Source organism: Lissotriton vulgaris, chromosome 6 (genome assembly GCF_964263255.1).
Source record: "Lissotriton vulgaris chromosome 6, aLisVul1.2, whole genome shotgun sequence".
Classification (NCBI taxonomy): Eukaryota; Metazoa; Chordata; class Amphibia; order Caudata; family Salamandridae; genus Lissotriton; species Lissotriton vulgaris.
In genome coordinates, this window is record NC_141694.1 from 1,494,565,587 (window position 1) to 1,494,584,779 (window position 19,193).

The 19,193-nt window shown below is 45.3% G+C and overlaps 1 protein-coding gene across 1 annotated transcript in view; it reads right to left on the reverse strand.

Annotated features, from left to right (window-relative positions):
• Nucleotides 1-529: 529 nt before the first annotated feature.
• RTN4 (reticulon 4) overlaps nt 530-19,193 on the reverse strand; it is a 232,057-nt gene continuing 213,393 nt past the window's right edge. Inside the window, exons 8-9 of the mRNA XM_086927651.1 lie at nt 10,887-10,945; nt 530-1,532 (exon numbers count right to left, since the gene is read on the reverse strand). Coding sequence (XP_086783777.1) covers nt 1,490-1,532; nt 10,887-10,945 — 102 coding nt within the window. The 3' untranslated portion in view covers nt 530-1,489. The remainder of the gene's footprint in view (nt 1,533-10,886; nt 10,946-19,193) is intronic.

The window sequence follows — 19,193 nt, forward strand, 5'->3', positions numbered from 1 at the left end:
ACTAACGTCTTTGAAGGTAGACAAAAGGATTGGATAATGACATTAAGGAAAGGGCATGGAGAGAATCCAGTCACTTTCATGAAGATGTTTCTAACTTACTCTTCCAACGGAAGTAAGAACATGTAGCGATGCAACACTTTAACCCCTCCCATGCTCATGACGGAGCCGCTCCGTCATGAGCATCGGCTGAGCTGTGCTCATGACGGAGTGGTTCCGTCATGGCCCTGCCGCCACGCCTGCGCGGCGCTGATTTCGCGCCTACGCGGCGCGTTCTATTGAGCGGGCGGGGCCATGACGGAACCGCTCCATCACGAGCACAGCTCAACCGCGGCTCGTGACGGAGCGGCTCAGTCAGGAGCATGCGAGCGCCGCTCGGCCCCCCCGCACCCCCTAGCGCTGCGGCGGAATTGCCGCCGCAGCGAAGGGGTTAAAGAATGTCTGGTTTCTTGCCAGTGGGTGACCAGACTTTTAAGCATACTGAATTCATGAAAGGTACAAGATGTGAAAATGAGGACAGCAAACCAAAACGTTAGGTCTATAAGCTTTATTGATACTTTTTTACAAGTCACAATGCATTCCACAGAATTAGATCAGCACAGATTTAACTGCAGTAGTAAAAATCTTCACTTGCAAATTCTTGCATCACGATGTTGGTAATGTCCAAATAACATTTTTGCAGCGTTCAACATTCCAATCCACATATTAACTGACGTGAAGAAACGGGTTTGCTTAAAATCAACTACGTTGGTGCGATGAAGTGCAAGTTGCAAAGTTTATGCGTTGGTGCCTTTTATTTTTAACAAAGACGTGTTTCTAGAAATATTTGTTGTTTTCAAGCAAATGTGTTGCAAAGCTGGTCAAAATCAGTCGGTTCTCTGAAACATCAAGCGCCGTTGAGAAGCTGAAAGTTTGAAGCTTTGTGAAACAGCATATATATTTGTGTTATCATACAACAGTAAATTCACAAGACAGCGATTACTCTTACCAAAAAAAGCAAGGTATCCCTCACTCCTGCTTTCATGGCACTATCTTAACACCTCCTTTTAGAAAACCTGCATCTTTTCAAATCACAAACCATACACATTGTCCAATTTGTAAGAACCTGTACACCCGCTCAGCTGAACCTGCACTACGATTTATTAAAACGCAGCAAGACTATCCCAGATGAAGCATATTGTACAGCTTTCTAAAAAGCTTTAGTTCAAACCAATGCTTCCCACAGGAGAAACGAAAAAAATTAGTTTTAAATCCGTACATAGCAGCTGACAATACTTAAGATAAAACAAATGGCAATCAAAACAGGTACCTAGCTACCCCCTCCCCCTCCACAGCCCAAGTTGTCCTCCCTCAAACACTTGCTAAAAAATAAAGATCTCTGAAACTGCACTTAAACATCAAGAGTTGGTAGTCCCTTGGTTAGCGTTCCTGTGTAATCCAAAATGAATATACCCATCAAAGATAAAATTCCTATTGATTTGTTTCAAGCTCTTTATTCAGCTTTGGGCTTCAGGCCAGGGATTTTAGATTGGATCCTGTAAAAAAACGAACATGCAAAAAAAAAAAAAAGGAAAAATCAAAGAATGAAAGAAAATATTTACAAAATGTTCCTACGACAAACATTTTTACTAAAGTTAATTCAAAGCACATAAGGTATCACATTTGATTTCAAAATGGTACATTGAACCAATCAGATAAACATTTTTCCTACTTGGGAAACTGTCCTGAATGTTGACAATTACAAAATACAGATGCTTACAGGGTAAGTAACATGTCTGTCGAAAAGAAACTTTTGTTGCACATGAGGGAAGAAGACCTTGAGTGCTAGCTGTATTGCCAGCAGCTCCAAGTAATTGATGTGAAAGCACTGTTGGTGGGGCGTCCACATGCCCTGGACGGTCATATGCTTCAGATGTGCATTCCACCCTGCAAGGGAAGTGTCCGTAGTGAAGTTCACCTGCAGAATTGGGTCTAGAAAAGGCTGGCTCTACAACAGGTTGTTGCTGTTCCAAAGCAGCAACTAATTCCCCCAATGAACCACTGCTTATGACCACCGTACCACTCTTGTAGAGGGCGCATGTGTAACCGCACTAAGGCGACTGTAGCAATACACGAGGACATCATGCCAACAAGCTGCATTACTCCCTTTATTTCCTCTGTAACCTCACCTAGAGTGACCCTGTGTAGACTGTTGCCGGTAAGTGATGGGTGGGTTAGGGGAGGTTGCTCAGTCGGTCTCTTTTAATCCTCTCTCGTGCAGTGTGGCCCACCAGGGAGTACGACTGCAGCTTTCCGCGGATTTAGGGAAGCTTGGTTTTATTTTTGTTATCCACCCTCACGTGACTACCTTGAAAAGCTCATTGAAGGTGTCTGGTGCATTTTTTAGCATGCCCTTGAGCATGGCCTGAAATTACATGGTGCGCTGTGTGGTGGACAGCATCTCAAACAGGAAGTCTTCATTTTCCTGGATGATATGCAGATCAACCTCAAGGACAGCAGCTGCCCCAAGTATCACTTTGTGATGGGAGGTAGTGTCTGCTGGAAGGGAGGGCTTGGTAGGGTATCGTAGAGGTCTACAGGCTTACGAGGGGCTGTTCCCTCCATAGGAGGAATGTTGTGAACCCCCTGGAGAAGGTAAGGGAGGTGGCCCATTTGATGGTGGCATCGGAGGTGAAGGTGAGAGAGGGGGAGCAGGAGCAGGAGGAAGGGGACAAGCTGGGAGTGGGCTAGTGCCTCGGTCCTGAGGTTTTCTATGCTTGAGAGAAGGTGTTGACTTCGAGGCAGGCTGCTCCTCAAAAGTAAATTCCCTCTTCATTGGAAGGGTGCCTTATGGAACAGCTCTGTCGAGCTCTTCCCAGTTTGTGAATCGATAGTCTCTATTGCTGTGCATTTATCTCTTCCTGGAGATGCTGGATTATCAGCAGTTCCAATTCCTCAAAACCCACCGATGACTGCTCACTCTGAGCCGGAAGACTATGTTGAAGGACACTTCTAGCTGGTCAGTACCGAACTGTGTTCCAGATCCAATTGATGTTTCAGAGACAGAGGTGATTTGTCAGTGCAGATATCGGTGCTGGTGTAAGACCGGTCTGCACCAAGGATGGCAGAGGCTTATGAGGAGTTTTCTGCAGAGGGAGAGGTTTCAGCTCCTCACCTTTTTGTTAGTGCAGACCATTGCTGGGTCTAAACTGGGGTGGCATGCGGAGCAAAAGAACGATGGATTTAACCCACCGGAGAGGAGCAGACTAGGAGGTGTACCCAGCCCAGGACAGGGACCTATTGGTCCCTGCCCTTGCCCTACCTGTAACACCCCTAAATTAAGTATTTAGGGGCTCCCTGAACCTTCCTTCCTTAGATCCTGAAAAGAAGACTCGCCGTGCAGCTGCTAACAGGACGACACCAACTGACTTGGCCCCTGCCCTACCGGCCTGTCGATCCTGGAACCTGCCCCTTCTTAATCCCGGCGACTCCTGTGGACAGTGACCTTGGGACCCCCGGAGGACCTGCCTGCCTCGACCCTCTTAAAGACTGGGACTTCCATAAGCAGATGCTCTGCTTCAAGAACCTTACTCCTGGTGCCAGCCAGGGAGCACAAAACCAACCCACTCTGCACCCGCCGAGCCAGGCCCGTGCCAGAGTGATCCAAGACCACAAGGACGTCCCCCCGGCGACTGGGACCTCAAGTCCAGTGCCCAAAGACCATCCTCGACGAACCAGACGACGCCTGCAGCCTCAGAACCAGGGAACCCTCCAACCGCGACCAGCTGAGGGTAAGATTTCCCGACGCCCAAAGACACTCCTGCACCCGGCGCCCTGCTGCCCTCTGTGCCTCCCTTTGGGGTACCTACCTCTTCTCCCGGATCCCAACTTACCTCTCGAAGTGGTGATCGCACCTGAAGAATCACCTTCCCAGAGTCTGCAGCCTTTGTTCCCTTTCCCATTGAATAACATTGAGCGCCCGACGGCTCAAAAGCACCTTGCACCCAGCCGCCCGAGTCCCTCTGTCAGTGCACCCTGTGTCCTATCCTCCTTCCCCCTTCACCCTGAGCTAGTGACCCGGAGCCCAGCTCCACACAGCCACGTGGCCTGCTAGCCAGCAGCCACCAACCAAAGGCCTCTCATTGGATAACATTGGGCCTACCTACCTTGGCACTCGGCTGCCGCCTTATGCAGCTGAGGGTGTACCAACTGTACCTACCTGACCCTGGGGGACCCCTGAGTCTATGCCCAGAACCTTAACTTCACTGGTCGAGTCCTCACCTGGAAACCCATAACTCACCTTGCTGCCATATGAGAACATTGACTGGTTTGACTCGAAAAATCTTCTAAGTGTGAAGTTTTGAAACTCTAAAATGTTCCTATAAAATCAGCCAAATAACTAATTCCGAAGTACTCACCTGTGGTCAGGAGAGAAGCCAGTACTGTACCTTGTAGCCCACTATTGAACCGCAAAAGTAATCCAAACCGGGTTTACCATTAACCTGTATATTCTCCATAGGAATCCATTGTCTGTTTTTCTATGAAATTTCTTCTAAGTGCGTACTTTTGAAAACTTTAAATATTCTTTAAAATTCGTACATATTACTGAAACGTAATTACTCACCTGTCCTAAGTCGAGATCCCAGTGCTGGACCTAGGAGCCCAGTACTGGATTACAAAAGTATCAAGAACGTAATTTACCTGCAACCTGAATTATCTCCCATTGGATAACATTGTTCGATTATCACTGAAAAGTTTGTTAAGTGGGAACTTTTAAAATACCTTTTTATTCCTTAAAAATCGCAAGAACCAAAACGTTTTTACTAAACTGTTTTCAGCTTAGACCCCAGGACTGAATCTACGATCCAGTCCTGGAATTACAAAAGTAATTTACAAAGTAATCAACTGCCTTTTTGTGAGGTGTGGCGCCGCGGCCAGAGGAGAGGTGTGGCGCCGCAGCCAGGGTGACTGACGTTGGAATCTGGGGATCACGGTTCGATTCCCGGTGCCGGCGGCAGGTTAGCCCAGCACCATGTGACTCTGGGCAATAGCTTGCTTAATCTTCCCGACAGCCCCCAGCGCCTAGAGTCCATTACGGGTGATTGTTTGCGCTTTACAAATGTGGATTATTATATTATTTTGTCGAAAAACCCATTGAGGTCAATGTTAGATTGTGTTTAGATTTGTGCTGCCTACTGCAACCCATGTACCTGTTGTGCTTACAAAGTTATTTCCTTTCTGCAAAACCATTAACTGAGATCACTCGTAATTGAGAAAAGTATATTTTGATACCTATTGGTTCTAAAACTAAAACAACTATCTTTTAATATAAAAACCATTGGCCTGGGGTTCAGTCCTTGAGTGTGGGAAACCTTTTGCTGACTGAGTGTGTACAACAAATGCTTTACACTGTCCTCTGGTACTGCCTCACTGGTCGACCAAGCTACCACTTTTGAGAGTAAGGTCAGCCCTGACTTTAACCTTTGTTATACCTCTGGGGTTGGTGGCCTCTATACACACTGTACCTTACATTGGTCCAGCATATATAGAGCCACTTTCTCACATTGTACTCACAGCCAAAAGCTTCAAGACATGCCGTGCCTCTGGAAAATGCTGCTCCTCTGTCTTCGATTCAGACTGGGAGTGGGCTTCAGGGCTGAACTACTGTGGGGGATGATCAACAGATGGGCAGGTACCAGGCTGCTACTCAACATCTCGTTCCCCGAAGATGACTGGGTATCCTCTCTTTCCTAGCTCTGCATTTTTTGGCAGACAAGTCTTCGAACATGTTGATAATAGAGTCTTTTTGGTTCATAAGGCGAGGCGCCCTGAAACGGCGACCTCATTGTGGTCAGACGAGAGACAAAGGTTGCAGACCTGGTGGTGACACGGGGGCAGAATTGAAAGGGAGTCCTTAACATCACAGTCCAATCATTGAAGAGACGAACAAAAGACAAGGCGCAAGACCCAAAGAAAAAGCCAGCTGTCAAACCCGATGGAAGTTGAAACCAGGAGAACTTGAATGTTGAGAGTTTTTTACATGCCAACGAGAGAGGATAGGCCTAAGAAGTCTGAAGATGAACATCGGGAGGTGTCAGCCCAGACCTCAATTGGTTACTTGTGCAAACCAGATGGCTGGAAACACCCTCCACCCATTAAAAAAAGATAAATCTAAGATTGAGCTGATGCTCGTGCATTACCAGTCATCGACAGTCACTATATGTCGTGACTCGAAAGAATTAAACCAAAACAAGTAACGCACGTCCAATCCCAAGATGGCAGGAATGTGCAGAGCGGGTGTATCTACAGCTATAATTTCCATCTTGCATGAGCCGGTGGCATCAATGACCTACTCAAGAGCTAATTGAGGAAGCGGACGTTTCTTTTAAAATGCAGGTATTTACGCATGTGATCCAAGAGAAATGCAAAAGGGGAGTCTTTCTCACAATGGTAATTAAGAAATGCCTCTCATAGAAGAAACCCACTCCAAATTATTTATCAGCCTCAGCCGAGGTTTGATATTAAGAAATTAAATGAAATATCCACTCATCTAACACCATTTCTGAATAAGACTGGCAGATTCTTCACTCAATATTCTAACACCAGTGATAGATCCACAAGAGCATCCCCTCTGAATGATTATGTGTCCTTAATATGGAGTACCAGGAAAGCAGCAGAGCTGCTGTATATCTAATTTACTCTACATTATTTATCACCATAGATGTTTAAAACTCTGGAGTTCACCATGTCACTTAAAAATAGGTCTTTGGTGCTTTTTTTTTTTTTACACTCTGGTATCCAGATGAGGACTATTAAAACGTGACCCTTTTTGCAAGACCATCCCGAAACATTTTGCCTTTAACTTCCACAGTTTTGCGGAATTTGTTTTTGTTGGCTTTAGGGCTATGCGCACTTTACCACTGCTAAAGTGCTTGTGCGCTCCTGTTAAGACATGTTCTATTGGCTTATACCCATTTGTCATATTTAATTTACTTGAAAGTCCCTAGTAAAGTGGCACTGCGTGTGCCCAAGACTAATAAATTAAATACTACTAGTGAGTCTGCAGCACTGTCTGAGCCACCCACTTAAGTAGCCCTTTAAAACTGCACACACAGGCTGAAGTGGCAGGCCTGAGACATGTTTAAAAGTGCCAATTCGATGTGGTAAAGTAAGCCTTTTTCCACGCCCAAATCTTCCTTTTTGATGCATATAGGTCACCCCTAGGGTAGGCATTGGACAACCCAGAGAGCAGGGTGCAATGTATTTAAAAAGAAGGACATGTACTTTTAAGATATGCATGTCCTGGTAGTGAAAAACTCAAATTTATTTTTCAGTACTGCAAGGCTTACCTTTCCCATAGGATAACATTGTCATTGCCCGATTACATTTTATAAGCGTAATTTCCAAATGAGAATCAGTAACCAGTTCATGTTTGGTGTCTCAGGAACCACAATTCAAAACCCAAACTTATGGTGAAGTCGGATTTTAAATTGCAATTCTGAAATTGCAACTTTTAGAAAATTGGCATTTTCTGGTCTTAATCATTTAGTGGCTGTAGCCTGTCTCTGGCCACATAACTGGGTGTAGCTGACAGCTGGGCTTTGTGTATTCCTCCTAGACAGCCACACACAATGGGGAGCTTAGGTTTACTGGATGGGCCACCAATGGCAGAGTGGGTGAGAGGAGCTGGGCACAGCCCCACTTACACTTGAATAAGCTGTGTAGTGTCTCTACCCCATGAAGTTAGTATAAAGCCACAGCACGGACGGCAGGGCATCTTTGCACTTCTAAATGTATGCCTCTAGAAGCCTCTTCCCCACTTCAATAGACACAAATGTGCATAAATGTTGGACCTTAGACACCACCACTTCAGTACACCTCTAGCTCTTTGGATACTCTGCCAAGGAGGAGGACTATCGTGCTCCTACAAGGACTGCCACTCAGCTGCTCTAAAGGGACTGCTGACCTAATATGTTGACCTGATGCCTTCATGCCAGGGAAGAAAAGCTGGACCTGCAGCTTCTTCTTGGACCCAGGACCCCAGAATTACTCCAAGGGCTATTCTGCTGGCCTCCTGTTCTGAGCCTCAAAGACATTAAAAAAACTCCCCCACCAACTCTCTCGGACCCAGCTGCAGCAAGTTTGACCACCAAGTGGTGCCCCTCAGGTCCTGGACTGGGCGTGTGGTTCAGAGAGCTTAAATCAAGCTTATGTGCTTTTTGCAACCATGAACAGGCCTGTTCGCACAGAGACTCTCAGCTTGCAGCGAACATCAGCACGAGCTGCCACCAGCCAGTCTCTTCATATCGCAGCATCCACCTTCGGTAGGAAATAATCAACACAAAGAACCAGCCCGCCCAACACCCTGTGTGCCGTTTGCAGCACGCCGACATTCTCCCACGATGCTCTCCTTGCGACCCTCTCCAACACAAAACTTGATAAGGTAAACTTTCAGGGAAACTAACCTGGGCCATTATCTGATCTGCGCTCCATCGCAGTCGGCCTGAACTTTTGACTTTCACCCAGTCCAGCACGTCCAGATAGCCACAGTTGGCACTTTATGCTTTTAAGCACTATTATTCACTGTATTCTTTATAAATTCATAACTCTGGTTCTACTGATTGGATTTTTGTTGTTCGGTCTTCTTTTATTTATTACTTTTTGCTCCATTCTATTAACGTGATGTGGGATCTTGTTGTGTGCTTTCACTGTTTGAAGTGTTGCACAAATAATTTACACTTGGCCTCAAAGTTAAGCCCGACTGCTCTGTGCCAAGTTACCAGGGGGCTGAACACAAATTAATATGAGGTTTAGTTAGTCTTACCCTGACAAAGCTTGTGGTTGCTGCTTGGCCAGAGCTCCCACCCAATCAACCAGTAATCCAATTTCTCACAAGGATTAAATCTGTAAAATACATAGTGGAGGAAATAAAAAGAAGGGCCTGACACTGCAGACGCATCAGAGGAAGCCGTTTTCATTAAATAAGTCAGATGCTGCCTTTTAAACAGCAGAAAACTCATATCCTCAAGGAAAAGGGGAGGTGCTCTCTCATCTATCAGCAACTCTCAGTTTCTTCAGCCTAAAAGTTAAACTTCGTTACTGTTGGCCAGGTGTGTTGTGAATAAGACTCCTCATGAGCACAACAGAGTAAAAAAAGCTTACGTTGGACAGAAACCACCAGAGCCATGTGTCTTTGATATATAAATTTCAGGTGATTGCAGACCATGAACCAAGTCTAGCAAATATACTGCACGTCACTTCTAATTCTACTTTCGCAAGAGGGTTACACTGTGATAGGTCAGAAAGATAGTAATAAAACAATATTTGTAAGATTCTTCTTGGAAAAACACGCGTCAGAACGATTCTTTATCTGAAATTATTCAAAAACTTTATCAAGGAACGCACTCCAGAATGCTGGCTCAGCACCATGTCATTATTTGCAGTCAAAAGGGATATTTACCCTGTGAAGAATGCTTTTAATTCCATACGCCATTAGAGCCTTCACAAAGGCGATACATCAGGTTCTAAGTAAGGTCTCTACCTAAGTTCAAGGTGTTATCATTCGGCCCAGATTCAGCCTAGAAATGAATTCTTCAAGTTACATGGAAGTGGGGACTGTTTATCTCTAAAATCAGTGTATCTTTATCTTTGCACATCTGGATGACTGGCACATTAGGTCAAGCACCTAAACAGGGACAATACAATTACTCGAAACTCAGCATCTCTTATGTATTTTCTGAGACGGTCCATGAATCTGGAAGATTCTATACCGGTCTTGCCAAACAGGATAGCCTTCTTGGGAGCCTTTTCTTCTACAGATACAGGAAAAGTGTTCCATTGTGTCTATTGGTGAAAATTTGATAGGCAGGAGGGCTGCTGAAGTTTTCCGATTCGGAATACCAGACTTTATTTGACACTGCTTCAGTGCTTCAGGAATGTCTTCTCCATCAATGAAACCAAACAAGAGTTAACTGGTGGGACAGGAAAAGTTATGACTCAAAGTTTAGGACATTTGTTAGGATCATGTTTGCAACGGAAACCCTGTTTGAGAGGCAAAATGTGCAAAAAACCATCAGAGTCAGGAAGTTTATTTACAGGAGATTACGTTTCAGACATCCTGTTGTTCTCGAACAGAAAAGGCTGCATTAAATTGATGGATGTCAGAACAGGTTTCCTTAGACAACACAACTACAATGTAATATAACAAGAGACAGGAAGACATCAAACTCCCGTCATTGGGTATTGAGAAAAGTATAGTTAGCAAGGGTCGATGTATTTGCTACAATAGAAGTCACACAAGAAATTAGTTACCTACCTGTTATTTCAGTTCTCCAACATTGTTATGTTTTATACATTCACATGCTTGAATCATTCCGCCTTGTCAGGCTGGGAATCCCTGGAACATTAAAATAGCAATATACAGTGTAAAATGTACAGTATATAGTTTAAAAGGGTCATAGGTGAAACATAGTATGTTTAGCAACCCATCCACCTCATTTGAGAGAACCCAAAATTCAGCCAATGAGGTAGAAGCTTAAGCTCTCCTACTTCCCCTAGAGGTCACTATAACTCAGATTCCTACTGCATGTCATGTGTGAGCAGTGGCAGCTCGCATAGGGCGTGCTGCAGGAAACTCGGACATAAGACGGAACGGAGGAAAGTTCCTCTGCATGTCCGAGTTTACAACCCGCCCCCCCCACCCTGCCTCTCCCCGCCGCACTGCCCTGCAGCACGCCCAATGCGGGCCGCCACTGTGTGTGAGGGAGACCTCTGTTAAAGTTCTGCTCTAACCTTTCAGTGAATCTAAAATGGTTTCCATTTTGTTCTGCCCTGGGTTTTAACCAGCCCCATTTTCAGCACCACATACAAGAAAGATGGTCTGTGTGAATTTGCCCAAGGCCAATACTTACTTAGAAACAACATCTTTAACATTCTTGTTTACGAGTCCTAGGTAGTGATCAATTTGAGTCTGAAACAAAAAGAAAACAATCAGAACCAATACAAATGTAACATGCCACGAACGAGCCCAACACTAGATGGCAGGATTAAGCAAAGAAGGTATATCCTGTTTTGATGATGTAAAATTCAGAGCATAAAACCTATATTTGATAGGAAATATTTCACAATTGTATGTATGTATGTATGTATTGGCATTTATATAGCGCACTACTTACCCGTAGGGTCCCAAGGCGCTTCGACCGCTGCGAAACCCTTCCTGGCTTCCCTGAGAGATGGTCCCTTAATGGGTATCTCCAGGGTGAGACCAGGCATCCCCGGCGGTCTGGTGGGGCCGTTAGTGAAGATGAGGCAAGCTAATGCCCAGAGTTGCCGAGTGTGATCGCTGATCAGAGTGGGCACCGAGGCGAGAGAATTATCGAGTCCGCTGACCCTGGTCCAGAAACCTGCCGCGCCGGGAATCGAACCCTGGTCCCGGGCCGTCCTCTGCTCTCGGGTCTGCCGCCTCTAATCAGTGAGCCACACTACTTCACAATTGGCTGCAAAATGTGAATTTCAATAGCATAATGACAGCTCCAAACTTTCTGCAGAGCCTTAATTAACACTGCCTGGGATACTCGGATTATGCGGTATGGGCAGCAAATTGTGTGGCAAGTTTACCTAAATTTGGTGGTAAAAAACGCAGGTTATGGAGCATACGTTATATAATTTTTATCTATTTGAGAATATACAGTAAATCCACGATGATGAAGTAAACTCAGTAGCAACAATTCTCCAAATCCACTGACCCTTACCACTGGTCAATGTTTTATTAACAATTTATTCAAGAAAGGTAAACTAAGCCTAAAATCTAATTCCCATCAGTGCCCACTGTGAGCTGATCATTGAAGAAAACTGCTTTTTCAAGCTAACTGCCAAAAAATAAACATGCAACATAAAAAAAACAAATTGGTAACGTGTTGTATGATCCCCTACATTGCAATCTCTGCATTTTCAAACCAGTGGTTTTTGATGTCACCAGAACCCCTTAACGGCCATATGCAATACTGGACCATATTACATGGCCACCCAAATGAAAGTCATACCATATGGGATAAAACGGATATTAAAACTATATTTTCTGTGTAATGAAAATACTAAGACACTGCTAAAATCATTAATCTCAACTAGGAAACTTCAAAGAAAAAAACGAAATTGTTTTTATGGAATCAAATGTAGTCAGTAAGATCTATAAATGGATTCAATCGGACAACAGTTGGAAACTAATACCAATTACACATTGACGGATTGCTTGGACAACTGTTCGAAAAAATACGTAACTGGAGTTTTGAGTGTTTAACACAATTCACAGCCTTGACATTTAATTTAGTCTGTTTCACCAAAAAATATCTATATTGACACTGTAGAGTAACAGAAAACAAAATCTCATATTTAGTACCAATTTGTGCTTCGGCAGGGATAATGGGACAAGGCAACAAAGTCAATGAAATGTACGTGGACTATGTAAAGTATGCTTTTCTAAGCATATTAAACTTTAAGAGATCCTCAACAAATGAAAGTACACAGATCTTCTTGATCAACATTTTAAAATTGATACAGGGAATCTAAGGATCGCCATATACTTGAGATCCCCGATCTATTGACAATTCTACTGTTATTTCTGACAAAAAGGAGCGGTTACTTTTCTCGTGCCTACCTTAGTCTAGAGAATTGGCTTAAAAGTATCTATCCAGTGGAGCTCTACCTGATCTAACACAGTTTAATAAACAGAGTCCAGTAACTAGGCCATCTGTACCAAGGCAAGCTCTAGTCTCAACTGGCAGAGCAGACAGAAGTAGAAGACAAAAAAATATGATTAAGGCATTTGCCAAAAGGCAAGACACTTCCACGGTCATCAAACTAAAGTGACATGTCTGAAAGTGAACACAGGAAATACAGCTAGGATTGACTCGGTTGTCGAGCTCCGTACACTGAAACATGATTTTCTTAATGTGTGTTGAAGGTGGAATATGCTACTTACCAGTATGCATCTGTTCTTGGCATGTAGGGCTGCTGACATTCATATCTGTGCATAGATCGCCACCTAGTGTTGGGTCCGGATGATTGCACATTGTTGTCCTGGAAGAGTCTTCGAAGTATCACGAGATAGGCGGCTCCTCCCCTGGACTACAGTGCGCATGGACATCCTCTTCATCCTTAGATTGTTTTTCGCGATTGTGGCAGAGGTGGATTGTTGTACAGTAAGAGATGTCCATGCAAGAAAGTGAGAGTTAGAATGAATGCTACAGCTGCGACAGGCACCGGGGAGGAGGGTGGGCGATCTGAATGTCAGCAGCCCAACATGCCAAGAACAGATGCATACTGGTAAGTAGCATATTCCGTTCGAGGCATGTGGGCTGCTGAATTCATATCTGTGCATAGAATGTATAGCAGTCTCTCCCTTAGCGGTGGCTACCTGTGCCAGCTGCAGCAGTCTGAAACAGAGTTTTTAGAACAGCCTGTCCTACAGCAGCTTGCTGTTTGGAATGTACATCTACACAATAGTGTTTTGTGAAAGTATGTATGGTAGTCCATGTGGCTGCTTTACATATTCCCTCCAGAGGAATGTTTCCTAGGAAAGCCATGGATGCCCCCATTTTGCGTGTAGAATGCGCTCTTGGGGGAACTGTTTCAGTGCTTTTTGCCTTAAGGTTACATATTTGAATGCACTTAACTATCCATCTGGCTAACCCAGATTTAGAAATGGGGTTGCCTTTGTGTTGTGGTGAAAAAGCAACAAACAACTGTTTTGTTTTCCTGAAATCTTTTGTCCTGTTTATGTAATATAGGAGAGCCCTCTTAACATCTAGTGTGTGTTGAGCCCTTTCAGGTAATGACTGTGGATTTGGGAAGAACACTGGTAGTTCTATTGTTTGATTGATGTGGAAGTGGGATACCAGTTTTGGCATGAATTTAGGGTTTGTCCTAAGCACGACCCTATTTGCGTGAATTTGGAAGAATGACTCTTGAATGGTTAGGGCTTGCAGCTCGTTAACTCTTCTAAGCAAAGTAATCGCTACGAGAAAGGCCACCTTCCATGTTAAAAATTGTATTTCACACGAGTGTAAAGGTTCAAAGGGGGGTCCCATTAGTCTGGTTAAAACAACGTTTAGGTTCCAGACAGGTGAAGGTGGGTGTCTGGGGGGGGGGGGGGAGGGGGGTCACTCTTTTGAGCCCCTCCATGAATGCTTTAATTGCAGGCACTCTGAATAGCGAAAGGTGTTGCCTGTTCCAAAGGTAAGCTGCTATGGCAGCTAAGTGTATCCATATGGATGTATAGGCTAGATTGCAGCGGTGTAGGTGCAAAAGATAGCATATGATATTTTGAGTTGATGCGTCTAGTGGGTTTATGTCATTGTTGTTACAGTAAATGACAAAACGTTTCCACTTTGCCGCATAGCATGCTCTTGTGGTAGGTCTTCTTGCCTCTTTGATAATGTTCATGCAGTCAGGAGGTAAGTTTAGGTAGCCAAACTCTAGGACTGCTGCCGATATGGGTGCTGAATGTCTCCATGGCTCTGCATTGAGACTGGGTGTTAGTTTTTGTCTTTGATGAGGCACCAAGGAAAGTTCTAGGAACGTGGTGTACCACGGTTGCCTCGCCCATGTTGGAGCAACCAGGATTAGCGTCATGGAGTGCTGGCGCAGTTTACGTGCCACTAGAGGTATCAACGGTGCTGGTGGAAAATCGTAGGCAAATTTGCCTGACCAGTTCATCCATATCGCATTGCCCTGAGACTGCGGATGTGGGAACCTTGCGGCGAAGTACCAGCATTTTGCGTTTTGTTTTGTGGCGAACAGGTCTATTTCTGGTTGTCCCCACTGTTGGAAGTATGGTTGAAGCACTGTGGGATTAATCTCCCACTCGTGCACCTGTTGGCTGTGTCTGCTGAGCAGATCCGCTATTTGATTGTCCTTGCCTGGGAGGTGTTCCGCCATGAGAAAAATTTTTTTCAATGGCCCACTTCCACATGCTTTGAGCTAGATGTGACAGCTGTGGAGAGTGTGTTCCTCCCAGTCTCTGTATGTAGTACATCGCAGTCATGTTGTCCGTCCGGATCAACACGGTCTTGTTGCACAGATGTACTTTGAAAGCTTTCATTGCCATAAAAATTGCCATCAGCTCCAGTAGATTGATGTGCATTTTCTTTTATTGTGTGGTCCATAAGCCCTGCACTGTGTGGTGGAGGACATGGGCTCCCCACCCTATCAGGGATGCGTCCGTCGTCAAGACTATTTGTGGTACAGGCTCTTGGAACAGTCGTCCCTTGCAAAGGTTTTGTGGATTCCACCAATGCAGAGAGTTGTATGCACGACTGGTCACCAACACTAGGTAGTTTAATTGTCCTTGAGCCTGGTTCCACTGACGTGCTGGGCACTCCTGCAGCGAACGCATGTGTAGTCTTGCGTGAGAGACTATGAAAATGCATGAGGCCATCATGCCTATTAGTTGCATAAACACTCGGGCTGGGAGCGAGTGTTGGGGCCTGAACCTTTGGATTAGCATCTGAATGCTGTTTATTCTGACAGAATTTGGCTGTGCTTTCCCTGCCAGAGTGTCTATAGTCGCTCCCAGGTACTGTCGTACGTGGGCAGGCTGAAGATGGGACTTTGGGTAGTTTAGCGAGAAACCTAAACTATGCAGGAGGTGAATAGTGTGCGACATGTGGCTGGCACATTGCTGGGCTGACTGTGCTTGTATTAGCCAGTCGTCCAGATATGGATAGACATGAATATGCTGTCTTCTCAGATGTGCAGCTACTGTCGCTAGGCACTTGGTAAATACTCTTGGGGCTGTTGTCACCCCGAAAGGAAGGACTTTGAATTGGTAGTGCTGATTTTGTATTGTAAACCTGAGATATTTCCTGTGTGCTGGGTGTACTGGTATATGGAAATATGCGTCTTTAAGGTCTAGTGTTGCGAGGAAGTCTCCTTGACGCAACAGTGGTAATACCTGCTGTAGAGTGAGCATGTGGAAATGCTTGTATAAAATGTATTGGTTTAGGGGCCTGAGGTCCAAAATTGACCTGAGAGACCCGTCCTTCTTGGGGATTAGGAAGTACAGTGAGTACACCCCTGTACCCTGGTGTTCTAAGGGTACTAGTTCTATGGCCCCCTTTTGTGGCATGCTGATGACTTCTTGCTGCAATAAGTGTAGGTGTTCTGCGGACATAGGACGGTGTCTTTTCCCATGTTGGGTGGTGTGGAGATTAATTCTAGGCAATAGCCATGCTGGATAATTTGCCTCACCCACCTGTCTGTAGTTATGTTTTCCCAGACTTGCAGGAACTGCTGTAATCTTCCCCCGACCGGTGTTACATGGTCTGGGGGTAGTGACAAAAAGTCACTGTTTGGTAGTGGTAGAGGATCTGGTGGTGTTATTCCCTCGTCCTCTACCCTTGCTGTTATTGCCACGGTATCCACCTCTACTGTTTTTGTTGTAGGTGTTTTGCGTGTTCCCCTTGTTGTATGAGGTTTGCTGTGTTGAGCCTCCTCTTGCAGCTCCTCTGTTGTCGGAGCGACGAAAGGAGTTGCTTCTATATTGTTGTGACTGCAAGGCTCCCATAGACTTTGCCGTCTCGGTATCTTTCTTCATTTTGTCTAATATCGTGTCCACATTAGGACCAAATAAATAAACAGGGTTTACAGGTTGATTGAGTAAAGTGCTCTGAACCTCATTTTTAAACCCAGATATGCGTAGCTACGCATGTCGTCTAAGCATGACACTGGTATTGATAGCCCTGGCTGCTGAGTCTAGCGCACACTTGATGGAGGCATTAGATATTAACTTTCCCTCTTGTATTAGGAACTCTGCCTGTTCCTTATAAAGGTCAGGTTGATGCTGGAGAATTTGCTCTAGTGTGTAGTAGTAGGCCCTGTCGTACCTGGCTAACAGGGCTTGTGTGTTTGAAATTCTCCATATGTTAGCTGCTTGAGCAGCTACCCTTTTGCCTGAAGCCTCCAGAATTTAAGACTCCTTGTCTGGAGGTGGAGCCTCGCCAGTAGTCTGAGAATTAGCACGTTTCCGTGCATTGGATACTACCAAAGAGTCTAAGGGTAGCTGTCCCTTAATGTATGTAGAGTCCACTGGTGCTGGCCTATATTTCTTTTCTATTCTGGGGTTAATGACTCGTGCCCTGGTTGTTTCCTTAAATATGTCCCCTGCGTGTTTAAGCACCCCCTTTAACATTAGCAATGTTTTGACTGATCTTTCAGAAGTTTTGAAAGTGTCAAAGAGAAAGTCTTCCTCAATGGGGTCTGCATGCATGTCCATGTGGTGGTTGTATGCTGCTCTTTCTATTAATGCATTGAAAGCAGCTGTGTCCTCTGTAGGCGAAGTTTTAACAGGGTATGCAGTATTGTCTTGCATGGGCTGGGAGTCTACAGGATCTACAGGGTCAGACCATGGTTGATTTTGGTTGTCCTGGTCATTGTCCACAGGATAATTGTACAGTTCATTATCCTCCTATTCCACATCCTCATTTGTGCGTATGGGAGGATATGTATAAGTCTCTTGCACATGTGGTCTGATAGGCTCAAACAGAGTTGGAGATGTAGAAGAGTCTCTTTTCTTTTTTAGTGGTATTTTATAGGTCTCAGTGTAAGTGTCTGGTCTTCCTTTTTAATAGGGTAACTCTGCCAGTATCGGGGTCAACATACAGTTTCGACTGTTCTTCTGTCGAGGGCTCTTGCTCCTAATGTGCTTGAGCTCTTCTCCCAGTTATCGCCTTTCTTGTTTGTGTCGGTTCGATTTCTGTAGTCGGTTCAACCGATTTTTGCCGCATGTGCGTTGGAAGTCCAAATTTTATCGGTCCGAGGGACTTTTGTGCCTCAACAGTCTTTTTAGGCTGCATGAGCTTCTTCGGTGAAGTAATAGTTATCGACCCGACTGTTCTCGTTTGTTTGATAACCACTTTTTGCCCTTGTGTCTTCTTCGGAGCTTGCTGCTTCGGAGCGATGTTTTGCTGTCTCGGCTCGACCGACCCCGTCGCTTCTTGCCTTCGGCTCGAGTGTTTTTTTTTGCAACGTCTTTGGCTTGTCCACTTTGTTTCGGTTCGACAACCATCTTCTGCTGCAGTCCTTTGTTTGTGTTGCCTGGCGTCGACATCGATCTCGTCGGTTCGACGGCCTTCAGCTTAGGCATGTCCCTGGGTGTAATGGCTCTCGGCTCGACAACCCTCATATGCGACCCAGCCGGGTCAACTACCATTTTGTGTTTGGTCGGCGCCGACAGATCCGCGCCTTTCGGTCCAAAGACATTAAAGTCTATCAGTTTCGGTTTCTGTTTTGCTTCTTTTACTTTCGGTTTCGATATTACCAAGGAATGGTAATGTTGCACCAATGGCTCTTGCCTTATGTTCTTAGCCGGGCTGAATTGCGGGGCTATAGAATCGATGTTCTGATCTTGGCTAAGGCCTTCCGGCGATGCCTCGACCTGAGCCTCTGGAAGCGTATCAGTAAATGTACTGGACTCCGTACTCACGGTTGGCCCAGTGTCCTCGCCGGAGTCGTCCTCAACGGCTCCGATACCTGGATCAACGTCCCCCTACCTCGACGATGTCGTCTTCTTCGTCGACGTAGTAGTTTGAGTCATGTTCCGACCCCTGCTCCGACTGCTGGTCTGAGTCCTCAGCTTCGACGACCTCTTCGTCGTCTTCAAAGATGTTTTCCGGGTCAGGCGCTGGCTTCTGCATCGTCTGCCTCGCTGCTCTTCGAATCCGAAGTGTTTTCTTTGATCGAAACTGCGCACAAGCTAAGCAGTCGGCTTCATTGTGCTCAGGAGATAAACACTTGTTGCACACAGGATGTTTATCTATGTGTGGGAATTTCGAGTTACAGTTGGGGCATCTTTTGAATGGACTTCGTTTCATCGACGATCGGTCCCTTGGTGTCAAAAAGGCCACGCGGCCCGATTCGACGTTCTGAGTATAAAACAGAAATAAAGTTATCGGCACCGATCGAATAACAATTCCGACGACCCCGAAGGCCTTTTGGCCTTTTAGAAAAGTTTATCGATTCTGTACTCAGAGTTGGAAATCACATCCGAACCCAATGGCGGAAAAAAACAATCTAAGGATGCAGAGGATGCCCATGTGCACTGTAGTCCAGGGGAGGAGCCACCTATCTCGTGATACTTCGAAAACTCTTCCAGGACAACAATGTGCAATCATCCGAACCCAACACTAGGCGGCGATCTATGCACAGATATGAATTCAGCAGCC